Source organism: Leucoraja erinacea, chromosome 16 (genome assembly GCF_028641065.1).
Source record: "Leucoraja erinacea ecotype New England chromosome 16, Leri_hhj_1, whole genome shotgun sequence".
In the NCBI taxonomy this organism is placed as follows: Eukaryota; Metazoa; Chordata; class Chondrichthyes; order Rajiformes; family Rajidae; genus Leucoraja; species Leucoraja erinaceus.
The window spans coordinates 3,649,461-3,667,865 of record NC_073392.1 but is presented as its reverse complement, the minus strand read 5'-3'; the positions used below and the strand labels follow the sequence as shown (position 1 = coordinate 3,667,865).

At 46.9% G+C, this 18,405-nt stretch overlaps 1 protein-coding gene across 1 annotated transcript in view; it reads left to right on the top strand.

The window, feature by feature from the left end:
• LOC129704913 (protein CFAP20DC-like) overlaps positions 1–9,009 on the top strand; it is a 92,447-nt gene extending 83,438 nt beyond the window's left edge. The window contains exons 7-8 of the mRNA XM_055648323.1: positions 3,843–3,952; positions 6,970–9,009. Of these exons, the coding sequence (XP_055504298.1) occupies positions 3,843–3,952; positions 6,970–7,082 (223 nt within the window). The 3' untranslated portion in view covers positions 7,083–9,009. The remainder of the gene's footprint in view (positions 1–3,842; positions 3,953–6,969) is intronic.
• The last annotated feature ends 9,396 nt before the right edge of the window (positions 9,010–18,405 follow it).

The following is an 18,405-nucleotide window of genomic DNA, read 5'->3' as shown; positions in this document are numbered from 1 at the left end:
TGGAGTTTGCACATTCTCGCCGTGACCCGCGTGGGTTTTCTCCAGGTGCTCCAGTTTCTTCCCACACTCCAAAGACGTACAGGTTTGTAGGCAAATTGGCTTTGGTAAATGTGTGTAGGAAAGTGTTAGTATGCGGGGATTGCTGGTCAGTACAGACTCAGTGGGCTGAAGGGCCTGTTTCCGCGCTGTATCTCTAAACTAAACTAAACATGTTGGTGGGTATATTAAGCTAAGGCACTTAAGGCAGGTGCTGTAACAACAATTAAAAGGCACTTTTGAAAAAATGAACTTTATTCAGAATGGAAAATACATACAAAACAAGAATTGTGTAAAAATATTTCCAACACTCTCCAGCACTCCAGTATTTTGTGTCCTCATTTGCTGCTAGTGTTTGGTTAGCGGTGATTTTTAACGTACAATATACATTACTGATGAACCACAGTCATCAGACATAAACCAGGTAACGTTTAATAGTAGGCAGACACAGATTGCTGGAGTAACTCAGCGGGACAGGCAGCATCTCAGGAGGAAAGGAAAAGGTGACGTTTCCGGTCTAGACATTGTGTTTAAGAAGGAACTGCAGATGCTGGAAAAATCTAAGGTAGACAAAAATGCTGGAGAAACTCAGCGGGTGAGGCAGCATCTATGGAGAGAAGGAATAGGTGACGTTTCGGGTCGAGACCCTTCTTCAGACTGATGTGGAGGTATGGTGGGGGGAAGAAGAAAGGAAGAGGCGGAGACAGGGGGCTGTGGGAGAGCTGGGGAGGGGAGGGGAAGGAGGGAGAAAGGAGGGTTTACTTGAATCTGAAATTTCAGGTCGAGACCCTTCTTTAAACCTGAAACGCCTCCATAGATGCTGCCTGACCCGCTGAGTTCCTCCAGAATTTTTTGTCTACTCTAAATTAGTTAGAGTAGTCATTTCCACCATAGATGCTGCCTGACCCGCTGAGTTCCTCCAGAATTTTTTGTCTACTCTAAATTAGTTAGAGTAGTCATTTCCTCCATAGATGCTGCCTGACCCGCTGAGTTCCTCCAGCATTTTTTGTCTACTCTAAATTAGTTGAGATCACCTAGGCATTTCCACCAGAGATGCTGCCTGACCCGCTGAGTTCCTCCAGCATTTTGTGTCGGTATTCGGTGTGAACCGGCATCTGCAGTTGCTTCCTGCACATAAAGTTTGTTGGTTGCTTTGCTGACGTAAGATTTTGTTTTTGTGAACTTCTGCTCTGTACGTGTACCAATCTCGCCCACAAACAAGCACGAGTCGGGAGATGAATGGTGCCTGGAAAGCAATACCTGAAATGGTGTGTTAATAAATTGTACGGGGGAATAGATTGGAAAAAAGAAACAGTGAAACGTCTAACAACTTGACTGACTCTTCTGTCACTTTCTCTACATATGGTTGTTTTCCTAATAATATCATGGCACAAATGTACCTTTCAGATTTATATTTAATGGATTTCAGCTGGGGTTAATGTAACGCGTAGGGTGATTGACCTCACAGCTGAGGCTTAAAGTCGTATTGAAACAGTACCATCTGTTTAACATGTTCCAACTTTCAAAGTCAGAAATTAGGCTATTAAGGAAGCGTGGTCTGCAATATTAGTGATTATTGTTTAGGCAATTAACATGGTTGAGTGGTATGTGTTTACTTTGGAGCTACTGCGCGGAAACAGGCCATTCGGCCCAGCGAGTCTGTACCCGACCAGCGATCCCCGCACACTAACACTATCCTGCAAGCACTATGGAAAATTTACAATTGTACCGAACCAATTAGACAATAGACAATAGGTGCAGGAGGAGGCCATTCGGCCCTTCGATCCAACACCGCCATTCAATATGGTCACGGCTGATCATCCAAAATCAGGATTTAAGAAGGAACTGCAGATGCTGGGAAATCGAAGGTAGACAAAATTGCTGGAGAAACTCAGCGGGTGCAGCAGCATCTATGGAGCGAAGGAAATAGGCAACGTTTCGGGCCGAAACCCGAGGGTTTCGGCCCGAAACGTTACCTATTTCCCAAGGGATTCGGCAGAGAATTCCACAGACTCACCACTCTCTGTGAGAAAAAATGTTTCCTCGTCTCCGTTCCAAATGGCTTACTAGCTTATTCTTAAACTGTGGCCCCTGGTTTAGGAATTAGCCTACAAACCTGTACGTCTGTGGAGTGTGGGAGGAAGCCAGAGCACCTGGAGAAAAAAACCCACACAGGTCACAGGGAGGATGTACAAACTCAGTACAGACAGGCAGGATTGAACCCGGGTCCCTGGCGCTGTGAGGCAGCAACTCTACCGCTGCGCCACCGTGCCGCCCTAAATGTAATTCAATTCAGTTTAATGTCATGTTGTTTCGAGGTACAGTGACAATATTTTGTTGCGTGCTAACCAGTCAGCAGAAAGACAATACAGTGTCATTTACATGATAAAGGAATAACATTTAGTGCAAGGTAATGTCCGATCAAAGATAGTCCGAGGGTCTCCAATGAGGTGAATGGAGTGGTTCCCGATCCAGGCGAGCCCCAGGTTCCTGCAGGGCCTTCCTCCGTGGCCCTTGACCGGATAGGCCCGTGACGTCCCTCTCCTCCCCTCCCCTCTCCATCTTTGTGTCCCGGGGGGCACCTCCTGCAGCCGACCGTCAAGGCGCTGTTTCGAAGGATGAGAGGGGATCTCATTGAAACATATACGATTGTTAAGGGCTTGGACACACTAGAGGCAAGAAACATGTTCCCAATGTTGGGGGGTCCAGAACCATGACCCACAGTTTAAGAATAAGGAGTAAGCCATTTAGAACGGAGACAAGGAAACACTTTTTCACACAGAGAGTGGTGAGTCTGTGGAATTCTCTGCCTTAGAGGGCGGTGGAGGACGGTTCTCTGGATGCTTTCAAGAGAGAGCTAGATAGGGCTCTTAAAAATTGCGGAGTCAGGGGATATGGGGAGAAGGCAGGAACGGGGAACTGATTGGGGATGATCAGCCGTGATCACAGTGAATGGCGGTGCTGGCTCGAGGATGTCTCCATTGCTTCTTGATCTCAGCTCCCACACGCCAAACACGTATAGGTTTGCCGGTTAATTGGCTTCTGTAAATTGTAAATCGTCCCTAGTGTGTAGTAGATGAAAATGCTGGAGAAACTCAGCGGGTGAGGCAGCATCGATGGAGCAAAGGAATAGGTGACGATTCGGGTCTCGAAAAAGTCTTAAAAAAGGCTCTCGACCCGAAACGTCACCTATTCCTTCGCTCCATAGACGCTGCCTCACCCGCTGAGTTTCTCCAGCACTTTTGTCGACCTTCGATTCTTCCAGCATCTGCTGTCCTTTCTTAAACACCTAGTGTGTAGTATATTGCTAGTGTGCAGGGTGGTTGGCCTGGACTCGGTGGGCCGAATGGCCCGTTTCAGATTCAGATTCAGATTCAGATTCAGATTCAGATTCAATTTTAATTGTCATTGTCATTGTCAGTACAGTACAGAGACAACGAAATGCATTTAGCATCTCCCTTGAAGAGCGACATAGCAAACGATTTGAATAAAAAAAATAAAAGTCCGTCCGGGGGGGGGGGGGGGTTGGTGATTGGCAGTCACCGAGGTACGTTGTTGAGTAGAGTGACAACCGCCGGAAAGAAGCTGTTCCTCGACCTGCTGGTTCGGCAACGGAGAGACCTGTAGCGCCTCCCGGATGGTAGGAGGGTAAACAGTCCATGGTTGGGGTGAGAGCAGTCCTTGGCGATGCTGAGCGCCCTCCGCAGACAGCGCTTGCTTTGGACGCTGTTTCCACGCTGTGTCTCTGAACTAATCGTTTTGTTTAGCTTGTGTTCTGAACTAATCCGTTTGCTGGTGTTTTACAGTGACTGGGGCGATATTTTCAGTCCACCCATCATTCTGCCCAGTGAACAGATGAAAGATCAAAGAAATATAATTTCACCAAGACAACCATCTGCTCTTCAGGATTTAACAAGTATGGAAGTAGCTTCATTATTGTGTTCAGTGATTTAATGGAACGAAAGGTCATAATCCATACATCAATGGAACAGAGTCTGTCAGGAAGTAAAATCATTTCCAATGGATGGGTGTTAATTACATAAACCACTGAGACTGTGTGTGTGCATGCAATCATTTTTAAACCTGTTAGAAACATAGAAACATAGAAATTAGGTGCAGGAGTAGGCCATTCGGCCCTTCGAGCCTGCACTGCCATTTAATATGATCATGGCTGATCATCCAACTCAGTATCCCGTACCTGCCTTTTCTCCATACCCTCTGATCCCCTTGGCCACAAGGGCCACATCTAACTCCCTCTTAAATATAGCCAATGAACTGGCCTCAACTACCCTCTGTGGCAGAGAGTTCCAGAGATTCACCACTCTCTGTGTGAAAAAAGTTCTCCTCATCTCGGTTTTAAAGGATTTCCCCCTTATCCTTAAGCTGTGACCCCTTGTCCTGGACTTCCCCAACATCGGAAACAATCTTCCTGCATCTAGCCTGTCCAACCCCTTAAGAATTTTGTAAGTTTCTATAAGATCCCCTCTCAATCTCCTAAACTCTAGAGAGTATGTTACATTAGGCCTTAAGACGGAAGAGCAGAATTAGGCCATTCAGCCCATCGAGTCTGCTCCGTCACTCGGTCTATATTTTTCTCTCTCAACCCCATTCTCCTGCCTTTTCCCCTGTAACCTTTGTCACCCTGTCCCACTGTACGAGGTAATTCAAGACTTCTCCCGAGTTTTCCCCTGATTCTAACTCTGAGAATGTCCGTAGGTGTTCGTGGATGTCCCGTGGCGGCTCGTACGAGTAACGGTAGGCACTCGGGAAATCCGGTAAACTGGCGAGGTTTTTTCAACGTGTTTAAGAAGGAACTGCAGATGCTGGAGAATCGAAGGTTACACAAAAAAGCTGGAGAAACTCAGCGGGTGCAGCAGCATCTATGGAGCGAAGGAAATAGGCAACGTTTCGGCCCGAAACGTTGCCTATTTCCTTCGCTCCATAGATGCAGCTGCACCCGCTGAGTTTCTCCAGCTTTTTTGTGTAACCGAGGTTTTTTCAACACTGCGAAAAATGTCCACGAGTGAAACATTACTCGTGATGAAAATTGTATTTACTTTTTTATTCGTACGAGCCGCTACGGGACATCCACGAACTCCTACGGACCCGCTTCGGACATTCTCCGAGTTTGAATCAGGAGAAAACTCGGGAGAACTCGTAAATTACCCCGTACAGTGGGACAGGCCCTTGACTTCTTCTTCTTGTCGAGTCCGCTCAAAAGATTAGAAGTTGCCCAGTCAGAGCTGAACACACACTTCACGGCATCTGCACACAATGCTGTCTGTCTTGTCGCCTCTTGTGCATCGGATGCATAAACTAATTAGTTGTAATCATTGCTAATGACTACAGTCTCCTTCAGTTGCTGGTAAGTGTTTTTGCTAAATAGCTTACCCCTTATTCTTAAACTGTGGCCCCTGGTTCTGGACTGCCCCAACATCGGGAACATGTTTCCTGCCTCTAGCGTGTCCGAGTCCTTAATAATCTTATTTGTTTCAATAAGATTCCCTCTCATCCTTCTAAACTCCAGAGTGTACAAGCCCAGCCGCTCCATTCTCGCAGCTGGCCTTGTATACTCTGGAGTTAGCTACAGGGAGAGGTTAACAGACTTAGATTGTTTTCTCTGGAATGCCTAAGGTCACCGCGAGACCTTTCTAGAAGTATATAAAATTATGAGAGGTGTGGATAGGGTAGACAGTCAGAACCTTTTTCCCAGGATGGAAAATTCAAATACTGTAGGGGCACAACTTTTAAGGCGAGAGGGGCAAAGTTTAAGGAAGATATTGTTACACAGAGGGTGGTGGGTGCCTGGAACGTGCTGCTGGGGGCAGGGCTGCTTTAACGCACGGACGCATGGGCAGTTGCCCGGGGCCCCACCAGCATAGGGCCCCCGTGCTAATCTATGTATTGTAGAATGTTATTGTATAACATGAAAACGGAGAAGAACATCGCTAGTGCATGACGGTATATTTGATTCGGCATAAAGAGACTGCAAGTGTAGGGGCCCCAGTACACTGCTTTGCCCGGGGGCCCATAATGCTGTTAAGACAGCCCTGGCCTGGGGTGGCAGTGGAGGCAGGGACAATGGTGCAGGCAGAGAAGAGTTGGTCTTGGCATCAAGAAAGGTCTCGACCCGAAACGTCACCTACCCATTTTCTCCAGTGATTCTGCCCGACCCGCTGAGTCTATCTTTGTTCTTGGCATCATGTTCGGCACAGACATTGTGGGCCAAAGAGCCTGTTTCTTGTGCTGTACTCCTCCATGTTCTCAATAGCTCCACATTATACAGAGGTAGGCAGAGATAAATAGATTCTTCATTAGCACGGGTGTCAGAGGTTATGCGGTGAAGACAATAAACAATAAGTGCAGGAGTAGGCCATTCGGCCCTTCGAGCCAGCACCGCCATTCACTGTGATCATGACTGATCATCCCCAACCAGTACCCCGTTCCTGCCTTTTCCCCATATCCCTTAACTCCGCTATCCCTAAGAGCTCTATCTAACTCTCTCTTGAAAGCATCCAGAGAACCAGCCTCCACCGCCCTCTGATGCAGAGAATTCCACAGACTCACAACTCTCTGTGTGTGAAAAAGTTTTTCCTCACCTCCGTTCTAAATGGCTTACCCCTTATTCTTAAACTGTGTGTCTCCTGGTTCTGGACTCCCCCAACATCGGGAACATGTTTCCTGCCTCTAGCGTGTCCAAACCCTTAATTATCTTATATGTTCCAATGAGATTACTTCTCATCCTTCTAAACTCCTAAAGGCAGGAGAATGGGGTAGGAGGGAGAGATAGATCAGCCATGATTGAATGGCGGGGTAGACTTGATGGGCCGAGTGGCTTAATTCTACCCCTATTCCTTCTGACTTTATTATACACAAAGAATATAAGGGATTATACACGCCTCACGAAATAAACCTTTGTGTTGTGGTTAACAGATGACACAGGGAATGTGATGGAAGACCAGGATGAAGTGTTGGATTTGTTATACGATCCTTGTTTGAATTGTTACTTTGATCCGAAAACTGGGAAATACTACGAGCTGGCGTGATTCGACAATGAAGGCCTTTGAAGATTCACCGTCGCCCGGCAACCGCTTGGATGTTACTTGGATTCCGGGAGCATTTTTTGTTTCAAAGTAAGTCCTGGCAGTGATCACAGCACAGGAACACAACAGGCAGAAGGCGGCTGGCTGCAAGATATATACGAGTTGAGAGACCCTACATCGGAGAACAGCAGCGATACTCCAGCATCAAAAGAAAGCACTTTGTCCTTCTTCAGTCACCAAACCTTGCGGCGGGACAGATTCCGCGGTTATATATTTTCATTGTTCGTGTTATTCCTCACGCTTCGCTGCTCGGTTCCAGCCATGCCTTATTTGGAATTCTCATTGAAAAAATAATTTGCGGGTACAAGATTATGCTTTGCAACCATTGTTCAAATTGTCACGTTGAAGACGGACATTGTCGGCAGGAACAAATATGACCGTTTGCTTTTGCTTCCAACTCTGGCATCAGCTGTTAAAAGACACGGGGCCAAGTCAGCGTGTTGTACTTCTCCCTCTCGGTCACTCCATGGACTGGTCACTCCCAGAGGCAGAGCTGAGCGCACAATGTGTTGACCTGTCCACCGTGTGGTTGGCGGTGCCGACCAGAGTGAAAAGTCTGGGCAAATGTACAAGCCCACATTTCACACCCCTCCTGCCACAACGAGACGTTCTGCTTCCATTGAAGCCGTCAACCTGATTGTTGCAAGATAGAGTTGAGGGAGGGTGCCTTAAACATTTGAGGTCTGAGCATCAATATTTCAACACAACCCACTTTTTGTTGACTGCGGTATCTATTCGACAGCTCTTTATAAAGGGGGATCTTTCAGGCAGCAAAACTCCAACTGAACAAAAGGCATCGTCTTCCAGATAATCACATGTAAAGTAAAATGTTTTTCGTAACTCCTCATTATTAGAAGTGGTGTTTTAAAAAGCGACGTCGTGCTAATTCCCCTCCATGATGAACGAGTGTAGAATAACGTGCTGATGTTCCACCCCTGATTCAGGCAGCCACAGCGAGTCAGTGGAGACACAGCGATGTTGGGAAGGTCCGTTGCCAGTTTCATCGGCGCGGCTTCCCCCGCATCGCCCCAGCGAGCGAGCGGCAGAAACACGTGAATTGCCCAGAACCGGTCGCCAGCGCAGGCGGGGAGAAGCTAGGCCGGCGGTATAGCCGAGCCGAGCCAAGCGTTCAAACACATCACGGAGAAGAGGTGTCAACTCCATCCGACTTCTCCGGGAAAGTCAAGAATGGAACTGCGGGAAAGTTGACTTCCCGATTTGGGAATTGGTCTCCAGAGATACTTTTAAGGATTTCCGACCAGGCTGCTGAAGACCAAAGGGGAGGCGTAGAGAAGGACCCACAGTGGACTCTAAGATTCTCAGCGGACACCCAGAACTTGTGCTGGTCACCAAGGTCAAGTCTGTGGGGTAGCAATGCTTCTGTTTCTCTGCCCAGCGTTACGGCAAAAACAACGTGTGAAGCGAGCAAACGTCACCCATCCACGCTACACACACACGTTACTTGGCCCGCTGAGTTACTCCAGCACTTTGTGTCCTAGATCAGTTATTGTATTTTAAATAAGATTTCAAATGCAATTAAATGCACAATTTTAAACATTTTTTGACTCCTGCTTAATATCAACAGACGCGTGAATTCATTCCACTCGGGTGCCTTGACGTCTTTATAGACCAGACAGCAGATAATTTACTCATTAATCCAGGTTTACATCAGTTTAGTGTTACATATTTAAGTATCCCGTTTGTCAGCCAGAGGCCTGGCAGTAAATTGTTTCCCAGTGGTTTAGAGAAACAAAATAATAAGAGCAAGTACAGAAAGCGCAAAGTGCTGGAGGAATTTGGTGGGTCAAGCTAGAGACCTGGGTTCGATCCTGACTACGGGTGCTGTCTGTACAGAGTTTGTACCTTCTCCCCGTGACCGGTTGGTTTTCTCTGGTGGCTCCTGTTTCCTCCCACACTCCAAAGACGTGCAGGTTTGCAGGTTACGTGGCTTCGGTAAAAATTGTAGATTGTCCCTAGTGTGTAGGATAGTGCTAATGTGCGGGGTGATGGCAGGTCAGCACGGACTCGGTGGGCTGAAGGGCCTGTTCCTGTATTGTATCTCTAAAGTTTAAAGCCTAAAGGCAGAATCTGGGGAGGGAAAGGACGGGTGGCCTTTGGGTCAGGATCTTTTCTTGAGACTTAAGGAAAATGAAGGCTCGTTTTCGATCGTGTCCAAAGATAGACTCGGCTTGTACTCGCTAGAATTCAGAAGATTGAGGGGGGATCTTATAGAAACTTACAAAATTCTTAAGGGGTTGGACAGGCTAGATGCAGGAAGATTGTTCCCAATGTTGGGGAAGTCCAGAACAAGGGGTCACAGTTTAAGGATAAGGGGGAAATCTTTTAGGACACGAGATGAGAAAATCATTTTTTACACAGAGATTGGTGAATCTGTGGAATTCTCTGCCACAGAAAGTAGTTGAGGCCACAGTTCAATGGCTATATTTAAGAGGGAGTTAGACATGGCCCTTGTGGCTAAAGGGATCAGGGGGTATGGAGAGAAGGCAGGGATGGGAGACTGAGTTGGATGATCAGCCATGATCATATTGAATGGCGGTGCAGGCTCGAAGGGCCGAATGGCCTACTCCTGCACCTATTTTCTATGTTTCTAACTGACGGACTGGATTGGTCTCACCCAGTCACCGTCCATACAAGAGCGTTGAACGGAATGAAAACCGAAAATGCCAAAAATACTCACCAGGTCAGGAAAGACAAGCAGGCTGCATGATTCAAGTAAGCGATCTTGCATTAGATCCAAATTGTCAGAATCCGCATCGGAAATCTAGTGCCTTTTGCTTCCATGGATGGACTGACTCTTCACAATAAACCCATTGCTTTCCTCTGAATAGACTTGACATACCTTTTTTATAGAAGGTCTTTTTTAAATATTATTCACTTCCAGCTTCATAGATTTGAGCTCATTCATCTCCCCTTGGCTCCACTCACAAGGTATGCCCCGTTACTGTTGCATAACTAATGTCTTCCTCCGCAACATGCTTTTTAATTCACTTGAATTTATTTCTGTGCATTGGTTCGTCCTTATATCCTTCATTTAGGAATGGTCTGCAGAAGACAACACAGTCTAGTATTGAAGGAATGTCTTTTCCATAGAAGCATAGACATAGACAATAGGTGCAGGAGTAGGCCATTCAGCCCTTCGAGCCAGCACCGCCATTCAAAATGATCATGGCTGATCATCCACAATCATTACCCCATTCCTGCTTTCTCCCCGTATCCCTTGATTCCATTAGCCCTAAGAGCTAAATCTAACTCTCTCTTGAAAACATCCAGTGAATTAACCTCCACTGTCTTCTGTGGCAGAGAATTCCACAGATTCACAACTCTCTGGGTGAAAAAGCTTTTTCCTCATCTCAGTCCTAAATGGCCGACCCCTTATTCTTAAACAGTGACCCCTGGTTCTGGACTTCCCCAACACCGGGAACATTTTTCCTGCATTAAGCCTGTCCAATCCCGTAAGAATTTTATATGTTTCCATAAGTAGTGGTTACCCACCTATGTGAAAAATATAAGACTATCTGGAAAACCATTTGTGTTACTGCTTAAGTTGTCTCATTGTTTTGTTCCACACGTATCATGTGTATGTCCCAAAAGTTAATCCATCTCAAAATGGTCCAGGCTGCAGATTAAAGTCAGTGCTGTAAATAAAGATTTCGATTTTTGACATTTGCAGAATTTAAAATGAACAATAATTGTTAATAAGAACTCGTACATGGTTAGATATACCATGATTTGAAATTGAAGTTTCACTGTTGCAAGCTGCCTTAAAGGGCCTGTCCCACTTATTAAAAATCCTGATTTTTTCTGCAACTCGCTGGCACCCGTCATAGTCGCAGCATGTTGAAAATCCAGCGCGACCAGAAAAAGGCGACTACTCGTGACCGTACAGGTGACATGTCGCGGGGTGATTTTTTTAATATGTTTTAAAGTATGTTTTTGATGTTTCTTTGTGTGTTTTGTGTGGGGGGGTGAGGGGGAAACCGTTTCAGCCGCCTCCTCCATGGAGAGGCGACTTTTTCCAGGTTGCTTCCCACGTGGCCTAACAACGAGGATCGGACGGCCTTTCCCGGAGACGCGCCCGGGGCTTCAGCGGCGGGCGCAGCGTGGACTCTCGGCGTGGAGCGGGCGATCCCTCGCTGGAGGGGAGCGCTCCGTTTCGCTGGCCCGGGGCAGCCGGCAGCCTGAAGCCGCGGTCTGCACAGCTCCAGCTGGCGCGGCGTCTACAGCCCGGGATCCCTCGTGGGGGACCCGGGGGAAGAAGAAGCCATCACTGCCGGCCCGCGGCCAACTTCTACCGCAGGCGCGGTGGCGACTTACCATCACCCCTGGAGGGGAGCTTCAACCGCCGGCCCTGCGGTCTGCGGTGCTTCTGGCTGCGGCGCGGCGGGGACTTTAAATCTTCGACCACCAGCCTGCGGCCTACATGAACTTAAAGCCGCGGTCTCCGGTGGGGAAGAGTCGACTCTGGACTTACCTGGACTTGTACCTTGTCCTTTTACCATCTGGACGCCCGCAGCAACGGCTGCGGAGGGTTGAGGTCCCGACCACGGGGGAAAATGGAGGAGGACTGGCCAAATTGTGTGCCTTCCACCACAGCGATGAATGCTGTGGTGGATGTTTATGTTAAATTTTTATTGTGTTTTGTGTGTGTTCTTTATAATTGTACCGCTGCTGACATATTCATTTCACTTGCACTTTATGTGTAATGTGACAAATAAACCGTATTGTACTGTACGGTCGTGAGTAGTCGCCCAAAGAGGCGTACCTTTTTCTGGTCGCCGCTGGATTTTCAACATGTTGAACATTTTCGGCCCTCTGCTGCGACCGTGACAGGTGCCGGCAGTAGCGGAAGAAATCGCGTAAGTGGAACAAGCCCTTTACAGTGGTGGTATACCTGTTGTGGGCTGTCACTCTTGCAATGGGTCATGTCTGTCTTTAGTTACTGAGGAGAGGTGAACAGTCGTATTCAGTAAAGTTTGTCATCTTTGTTGAATGCCTTCACGTTTTCTCCAAGGTTAGGATACAGTAGTTGGTACTTTGGACTGCTTTGCCCTTGATCAATACTAACTATCAACCTTTGAAGATCAATACAGATCTCATCCCATCTCATCCATGCTTTTGATTCCATCAGCCTTTTTTTGCAGTTCTTTCTTTCCCAGCGTAGTTTTTAATTAAACATTGCTACTTCTGCACATCTCTCCGCACAGGAAATTTGCCAATATTTGTGCGATTTCGGCAGCCTCCTCAGTCACAGCCATCATGTTTGCACTTCATCTGTTGAGTAGCTCAGTCGCTCAAACTGCCTCTACAAACTGGGGATATTCAACCTGGGACACAGCAGTAAAAACTTCCCATTTTCACATCCAACGTGTTTTATAATGCTGGGAAGCTAATCATTTTTAGTCATATGTAATTTAAAGTGCTGAACTTTCTCCTTATAATTCTTGTTGCAACTTGGTGGGAATAAAAGAGCAATTTCCACGTCAACGTGTTTCAGCCCAAACAATAAGTGCAGGAGTAGGCCATTCGGCTCCTCGAGCCAGCACCGCCATTCAATGTGATCATGGCTGATCATCCCCAATCAGTACCCCGTTCCTGGCTTCTCCCCATATCCCCTGACTCCGCTATCTTTAAGAGCCCTATCTAACTTTCTCTTGAAAGTATCCAGAGAACCGGCCTCCACCGCTCTCTGAGGCAGAGAATTCCACAGACTCACCACTCTCTGTGTGTGAAAAAGTGTTTCCTCATCTCCTTTCTAAATGGCTCACCCCTTATTCTTAAACTGTGGCCAGTTAAACCTCAGATGACCAGTAGAAACCTCCAACAAAAGGTATGTTTAATTACATTTAAAAAGATGAGAAGGGAAACTCTGATTCCAATTTAATCGATCGATTTGAAGGTTTGGGTTTCATAATATTGATGGCTTCAAATATAAATGCCTACCTGTCTGTTCAAATATAATTTGTGTGTATTTGATGCAGCACCAGACCACCGATAAATAGCGCCAGCATTTTTTACAATTGTTTATGTGAATAAGAAAATAATAATATTGATAAAAAAATATATAAATAGTTATTTGCTGCCATTTTGGTTTGCCTCAGGGAATAAGTGGAATATTTTTTAATTTAGTTTAGAGATAAGTAAGTTAGCAAGTAAGGGCTAATTGCTTAACAATAGACAATAGGTGCAGGAGTAGGCCATTCGGCCCCTCGAGCCAGCACCGCCATTCAATGTAATCATGGCTGAAACGAGCCCTTCGGCCCGCCGGGTCCGTGCCGACCAGCGATCCCTGCACATTACCACAATCCTACACACACTAGGGACAATTTTTTACATTTACACCAAGCCAACTTACCTACAAACCTGTGTTCAAGAAGGAACTGCAGATGCTGGAAGATCGAAGGTACACAGAAATGCTGGAGAAACTCAGCGGGTGCAGCAGCACCTATGGAGCGAAGGAAATAGGAAATAGGAAACGTCACCTATTTCCTTTACTCCATAGATGCTGCTGCACCCGCTGAGTTTCTCCAGCATTTTTGTGTACCTACCTACAAACCTGCACGTCTTTGGAGTGTGGGAGGAAACCGGAGATCTCGGAGAAAACCCACGCCGGTCACGGGGAGAACGTGCAAACTCTGCACAGACAGCGCCCGTAGTCGGGATCGAACCCGGATCTCCGGCGCTGCAAGAGGCAGCAACTCTACCGCTGCGCCACCGTGCCTGCATGTTTTCATTTAGCCATAGAAAAAATACAGATGGAAACAGGCTGTTCAGCCCACGTCATCCATGCCTACCGAGTTCCCTCATCGAGTTGGTCTCGGGTGAGGAGATAACTGGAGTGTTGAAGGCTGAGGGGATAGTAGGTGTCTGTATGTACTATTATGAGAGTCGGCAATAGGGTGGACACTCCAAATATTTTTCCGAAGGTGGAAATATCCAAGACTAAAGGGCATAGCCTTAAGGTGAGAGGGGCCAAAGTTGAGTGTGGTTTAGTTTATTGTCAGGTGCACTGAGGTACAGTGAAAAGCTTGTTTGTCGCGTGCTATCCAGTCAGTGGAAAGACAATACATGATTATAATCGAGCCGTCCACAGTGTTACAGATGCAGGACAAAGCGATCAGTACACGATAAAGGCCAGTAAAGTCCGATTGAAGATAGTCCGAAGCTCTCCAATGAGGTAAATGGCAGGTCAAGACCGCCCTCCAGCTGATCAGGATGGTTCAGTTGCCTGATGACAGCTGGGAAGAAACTGCCCCTGAATCTGGGGGAGATGTACAGAACTAATTTTTTAAAAGAGGGTTGCTTAAGAAGGAACTGCAGATGCTGGAAAAATCGAAGATAGACAAAAATGCTGGAGAAACTCAGCGGGTGAGGCAGCATCTATGGAGCGAAGGAATAGGTGACGTTTCGGGTCGAGACCCGGAAGGGTCTCGACCCGAAACGTCACCTATTCCTTCAGACTGAAGAAGGGTCTCGACCCGAAACGTCTTCAGACGAGTGGTGGGTGCCTGGACTGCGCTGCCAAGGGTGGTGGTGGTGGAGGCAGATATGATAGTGGCATTTAACATTACATTAGCTAGGCATGTGGTTATGCGGCGAATGTGGAATAAGGATTACTTTGTTACGGGGCAGGAGGCAGGAGAATGGGCTTGATTGGGAAAAATAGATCAGATTGGCGAAGTGGACTCGATGGGCTGAATGGCCTCATTCTGCTCCTATGTCTTATGGTCTCTTACAGGCAGAGGAGATCAGTTTGACTTGGCATCATATTCAGCATGGACACTGTGGGCCGAAGGGCCTGTTGATGGGAGACAATGGTTAAAACTTGACTTTAAGCAGCTCTAGGGAAGATAGAGCTAAAGTGCTTTCTTGACACAGGCCGATAGTTTGTAGTTACAGGATAGTTTGGATACAGGCATGATGAAAATTCAGCAATATATTCTCAACCTGACATGTGGTGTGTGGAGTGAATGAGAGTGGATAAACCAACGCAGCTCGGGCCCCTGTAACTACTGGAGGTTGTCAGTTTGGTTTAATTTAGAGGTATAGCACGTACACAGGCCCTTCGTCCCACCGGGTCCTCGCCGACTGTCGATCACCAGTTCTATGCTATCCTACTTTCTCATCCACTCCCCGCACACGAGGGACAACTTTGACAGAGCCCGCAAACTTTGGAGTGTGGGAAAAAATCGGAGCAAACCCACGCTGTCGGAGGGAGGACCTGCAAACTCCGCACAGACAGCAACCGTGGTCAGGATCGAACCCGGATCTCTGGCGCTGTAAGGCAGTGGCTCTACCCACTGCGCCACCGTACAAGTCAACAGAAACCGAGGTGAGTCATTGAATTGCCTTCTGTAAGTTAGTCCAGGTTTGCCCAGTGATTACCTCGCTAGAGTTTAGGAGATTGAGGGGGGGGGATCTTATAGAAACTTACAAAATTCTTAAGGGGTTGGACAGGCTAGATGTAGGAAGATTGTTCCCGATGTTAGGGAAGTCCAGGACAAGGGATCACAGCTTAAGGATAAGGGGGAAATCCTTTAAAACCGAGATGAGAAGAACACAGAGAGTGGTGAATCTCTGCAACTCTCTGCCACAGAGGGTAGTTGAGGCCAGTTCATTGGCTATATTTAAGAGGGAGTTAGATGTGGCCCTTGTGACTAAAGGGATCAGGGGGTATGGAGAGAGAGCCGGGATAGACTTGGTTTATACTCTCTAGAATTTAGGAGATTGAGAAGGGATCTTATAGAAACTTACAACATTTTTAAGGGGTTGTACAGGCTAGATGCAGGAAGATTGTTCCCGATGTTGGGGAAGTCCAGGACAAGGGGTCACAGCTTAAGGATAAGGGGGAAATCCTTTAAAACCGAGATGAGAAGAACTTTTTTCACACAGAGAGTGGTGAATCTCTGGAACTCTCTGCCACAGTACTGTCGTTGTGTCCTTGGGCAAGACACTTCACCCACCTTTGCCTGTAATGGAATGTACGGCGGCAGGCGCGGGCACACCGCGACGCCCTGTGTCTCCCTTTCAAGGGAGATGCTAAAAATGCATTTCGTTGTCTCTGTACTGTACACTGACAATGACAATAAATTGAATCATTTCATTTCATTTCATTTTTTCACAGAGGGTAGTCGAGGCCAGTTCATTGGCTATATTTAAGAGGGAGTTAGATGTGGCCCTTGTGGCTAAGGGGATCGGGGGGTATGGAGAGAAGGCAGGTACGGGATACTGAGTTGGATGATCAGCCATGATCATATTGAATGGCGGTGCAGGCTTGAAGGGCCGAATGGCCTCCTGCACCTATTTTCTATGTTTCTATGATGGCGAGGGGGGGGGGGGAGTGGATTGGTGTGATATGAAGTGTGGTGTTAACTCTACTGTTAAGTGGACTGCTTTGCCCCTGATGTCGCTGAGCTTTCGAAACGTTATTCAAACCGCACACATCCAGGCTAATGGAAGGACTTAATTATACTTGAAGCATGCAGCGTGGATGATGGAAAGCCTTGGGGAAGTCAAGGGGCAGGTCATCCTTTGTAGACTACCCAGTCTCTGACAGCTTTGCATAGTAACATGGAAGTGGACTAATACATACACAAGGTAGTCTTTCAATGGCATGACATTGGGTGCATTATGGAGTCCAATCCTGATCAAAATTAATGGTAAATCATGGCACTTTTAAAAGCTTTTATACTGTTTGAATATTCAAGCTTGCATTAGCGAGCATCACCCAGAACTGCAGCATTTTATTGTAATGGATCTCAAAGGGAAGGTCTTCATGTAAATGTTTCACTTCCGCCATTAACTGCCCTACACGACATCTCTCTCACATTGACAAGTTATCTGAAGTACATTTACGTCCTCCTAATGATAGATGATCAGATCATCTCTTTGACCTCTGCTCCCAGAGGCTCCGTGCCCAATCTTTCTCAAATCCTCTTTAGTTCAGTTTATAACAAGTTGCAGTTATTGTTGCAAAAAGATGAAACCAGTAGAATATCACTCAAACTGCGAGCTATTCGTGTCAGTAGACAAAAATGCTGGAGAAACTCAGCGGGTGCAGCAGCATCTATGGAGCGAAGGAAATAGGCAACGTTTCGGGCCAAAACCCTGAAGGAAATAGGCAAAGTTTCGGGCCGAAACCCTTCAGGGTTTCGGCCCAAAACGTTGCCGATTTCCTTCGCTCCATAGATGCTGCTGCGCCCGCTGGGTTTCTCCAGCATTTTTGTCTACCTTCGATTTTCCTTCTTAAACAGCTGTCCGTGTGGTTGTCCGGTGATGTTTCGAGTCCATACCCTTCTCCAAACTCTGCAAACCAACACAGACACAAAACGCTGGAGTAACTCAGTGGGACAGGCAGCATCTCTGGAGAGAAGGAATTGGTGACGTTTCGGGTGAAGAAGGGTCTCGACCAGAAATGTCACCCACTCCTTCATCTCCAGAGACGCTGCCTGTCCCGCTGAGCTACTCCAGCGTTTTGTGCCTAACATCAGCCGTAACTTTATTGGGAGAAATGTCTGGATGTAATTGGAGAGATTTACTGCTGTACAGTTTTCATCATCTCAACTAATTTAAAGTATCTTCCTCAATGGTCAAGATGGCCGTTGCCTGATGATCAGGACTTCGTCTTTCATGTGGCGTGCACAGCCTAAAGTTGTTGGACAACTTGTTCTATTTGATCTTCCGTTTGTGCACGTCGAGTCGATTGCATTAGTCGAAACAGGGCGGACCACGTTAAGGTTACAATCTTCCACCCCATGATTAGGACAAAGGTGTCCAATGAGGATCACCGCCGCCCGATCGACAAAGATCCTCACCATAGGTTTGAGGTCTTCATTTTCCAAACTCTTTTGATTTGAGTATAGGAGCAGGGAGGTTCTACTGCAATTGTACAGGGTCTTGGTGAGACCACACCTGGAGTATTGCGTACTGTTTTGGTCTCCCAATCTGAGGAAGGACATTATTGCCATAGAGGGAGTGCAGAGACGGTGTCACCAGACTGACTCTGGGATGTCAGGACTGTCTTATGAAGAAAACCATGGACTTGTTTTATACTCTCTAGAATTTAGGAGATTGAGAGGGGATCTTATAGAAACTTACAAAATTCTTAACCCAGGACAGGCTAGAGCAGGAAGATTGTTCCCGATGTTGGGGAAGTCCAGGACAAGGGGTCACAGCTTAAGGATAAGGGGGAAATCCTTTAAAACCGAGATGAGAAGAACTTTTTTCACACAGAGAGTGGTGAATCTCT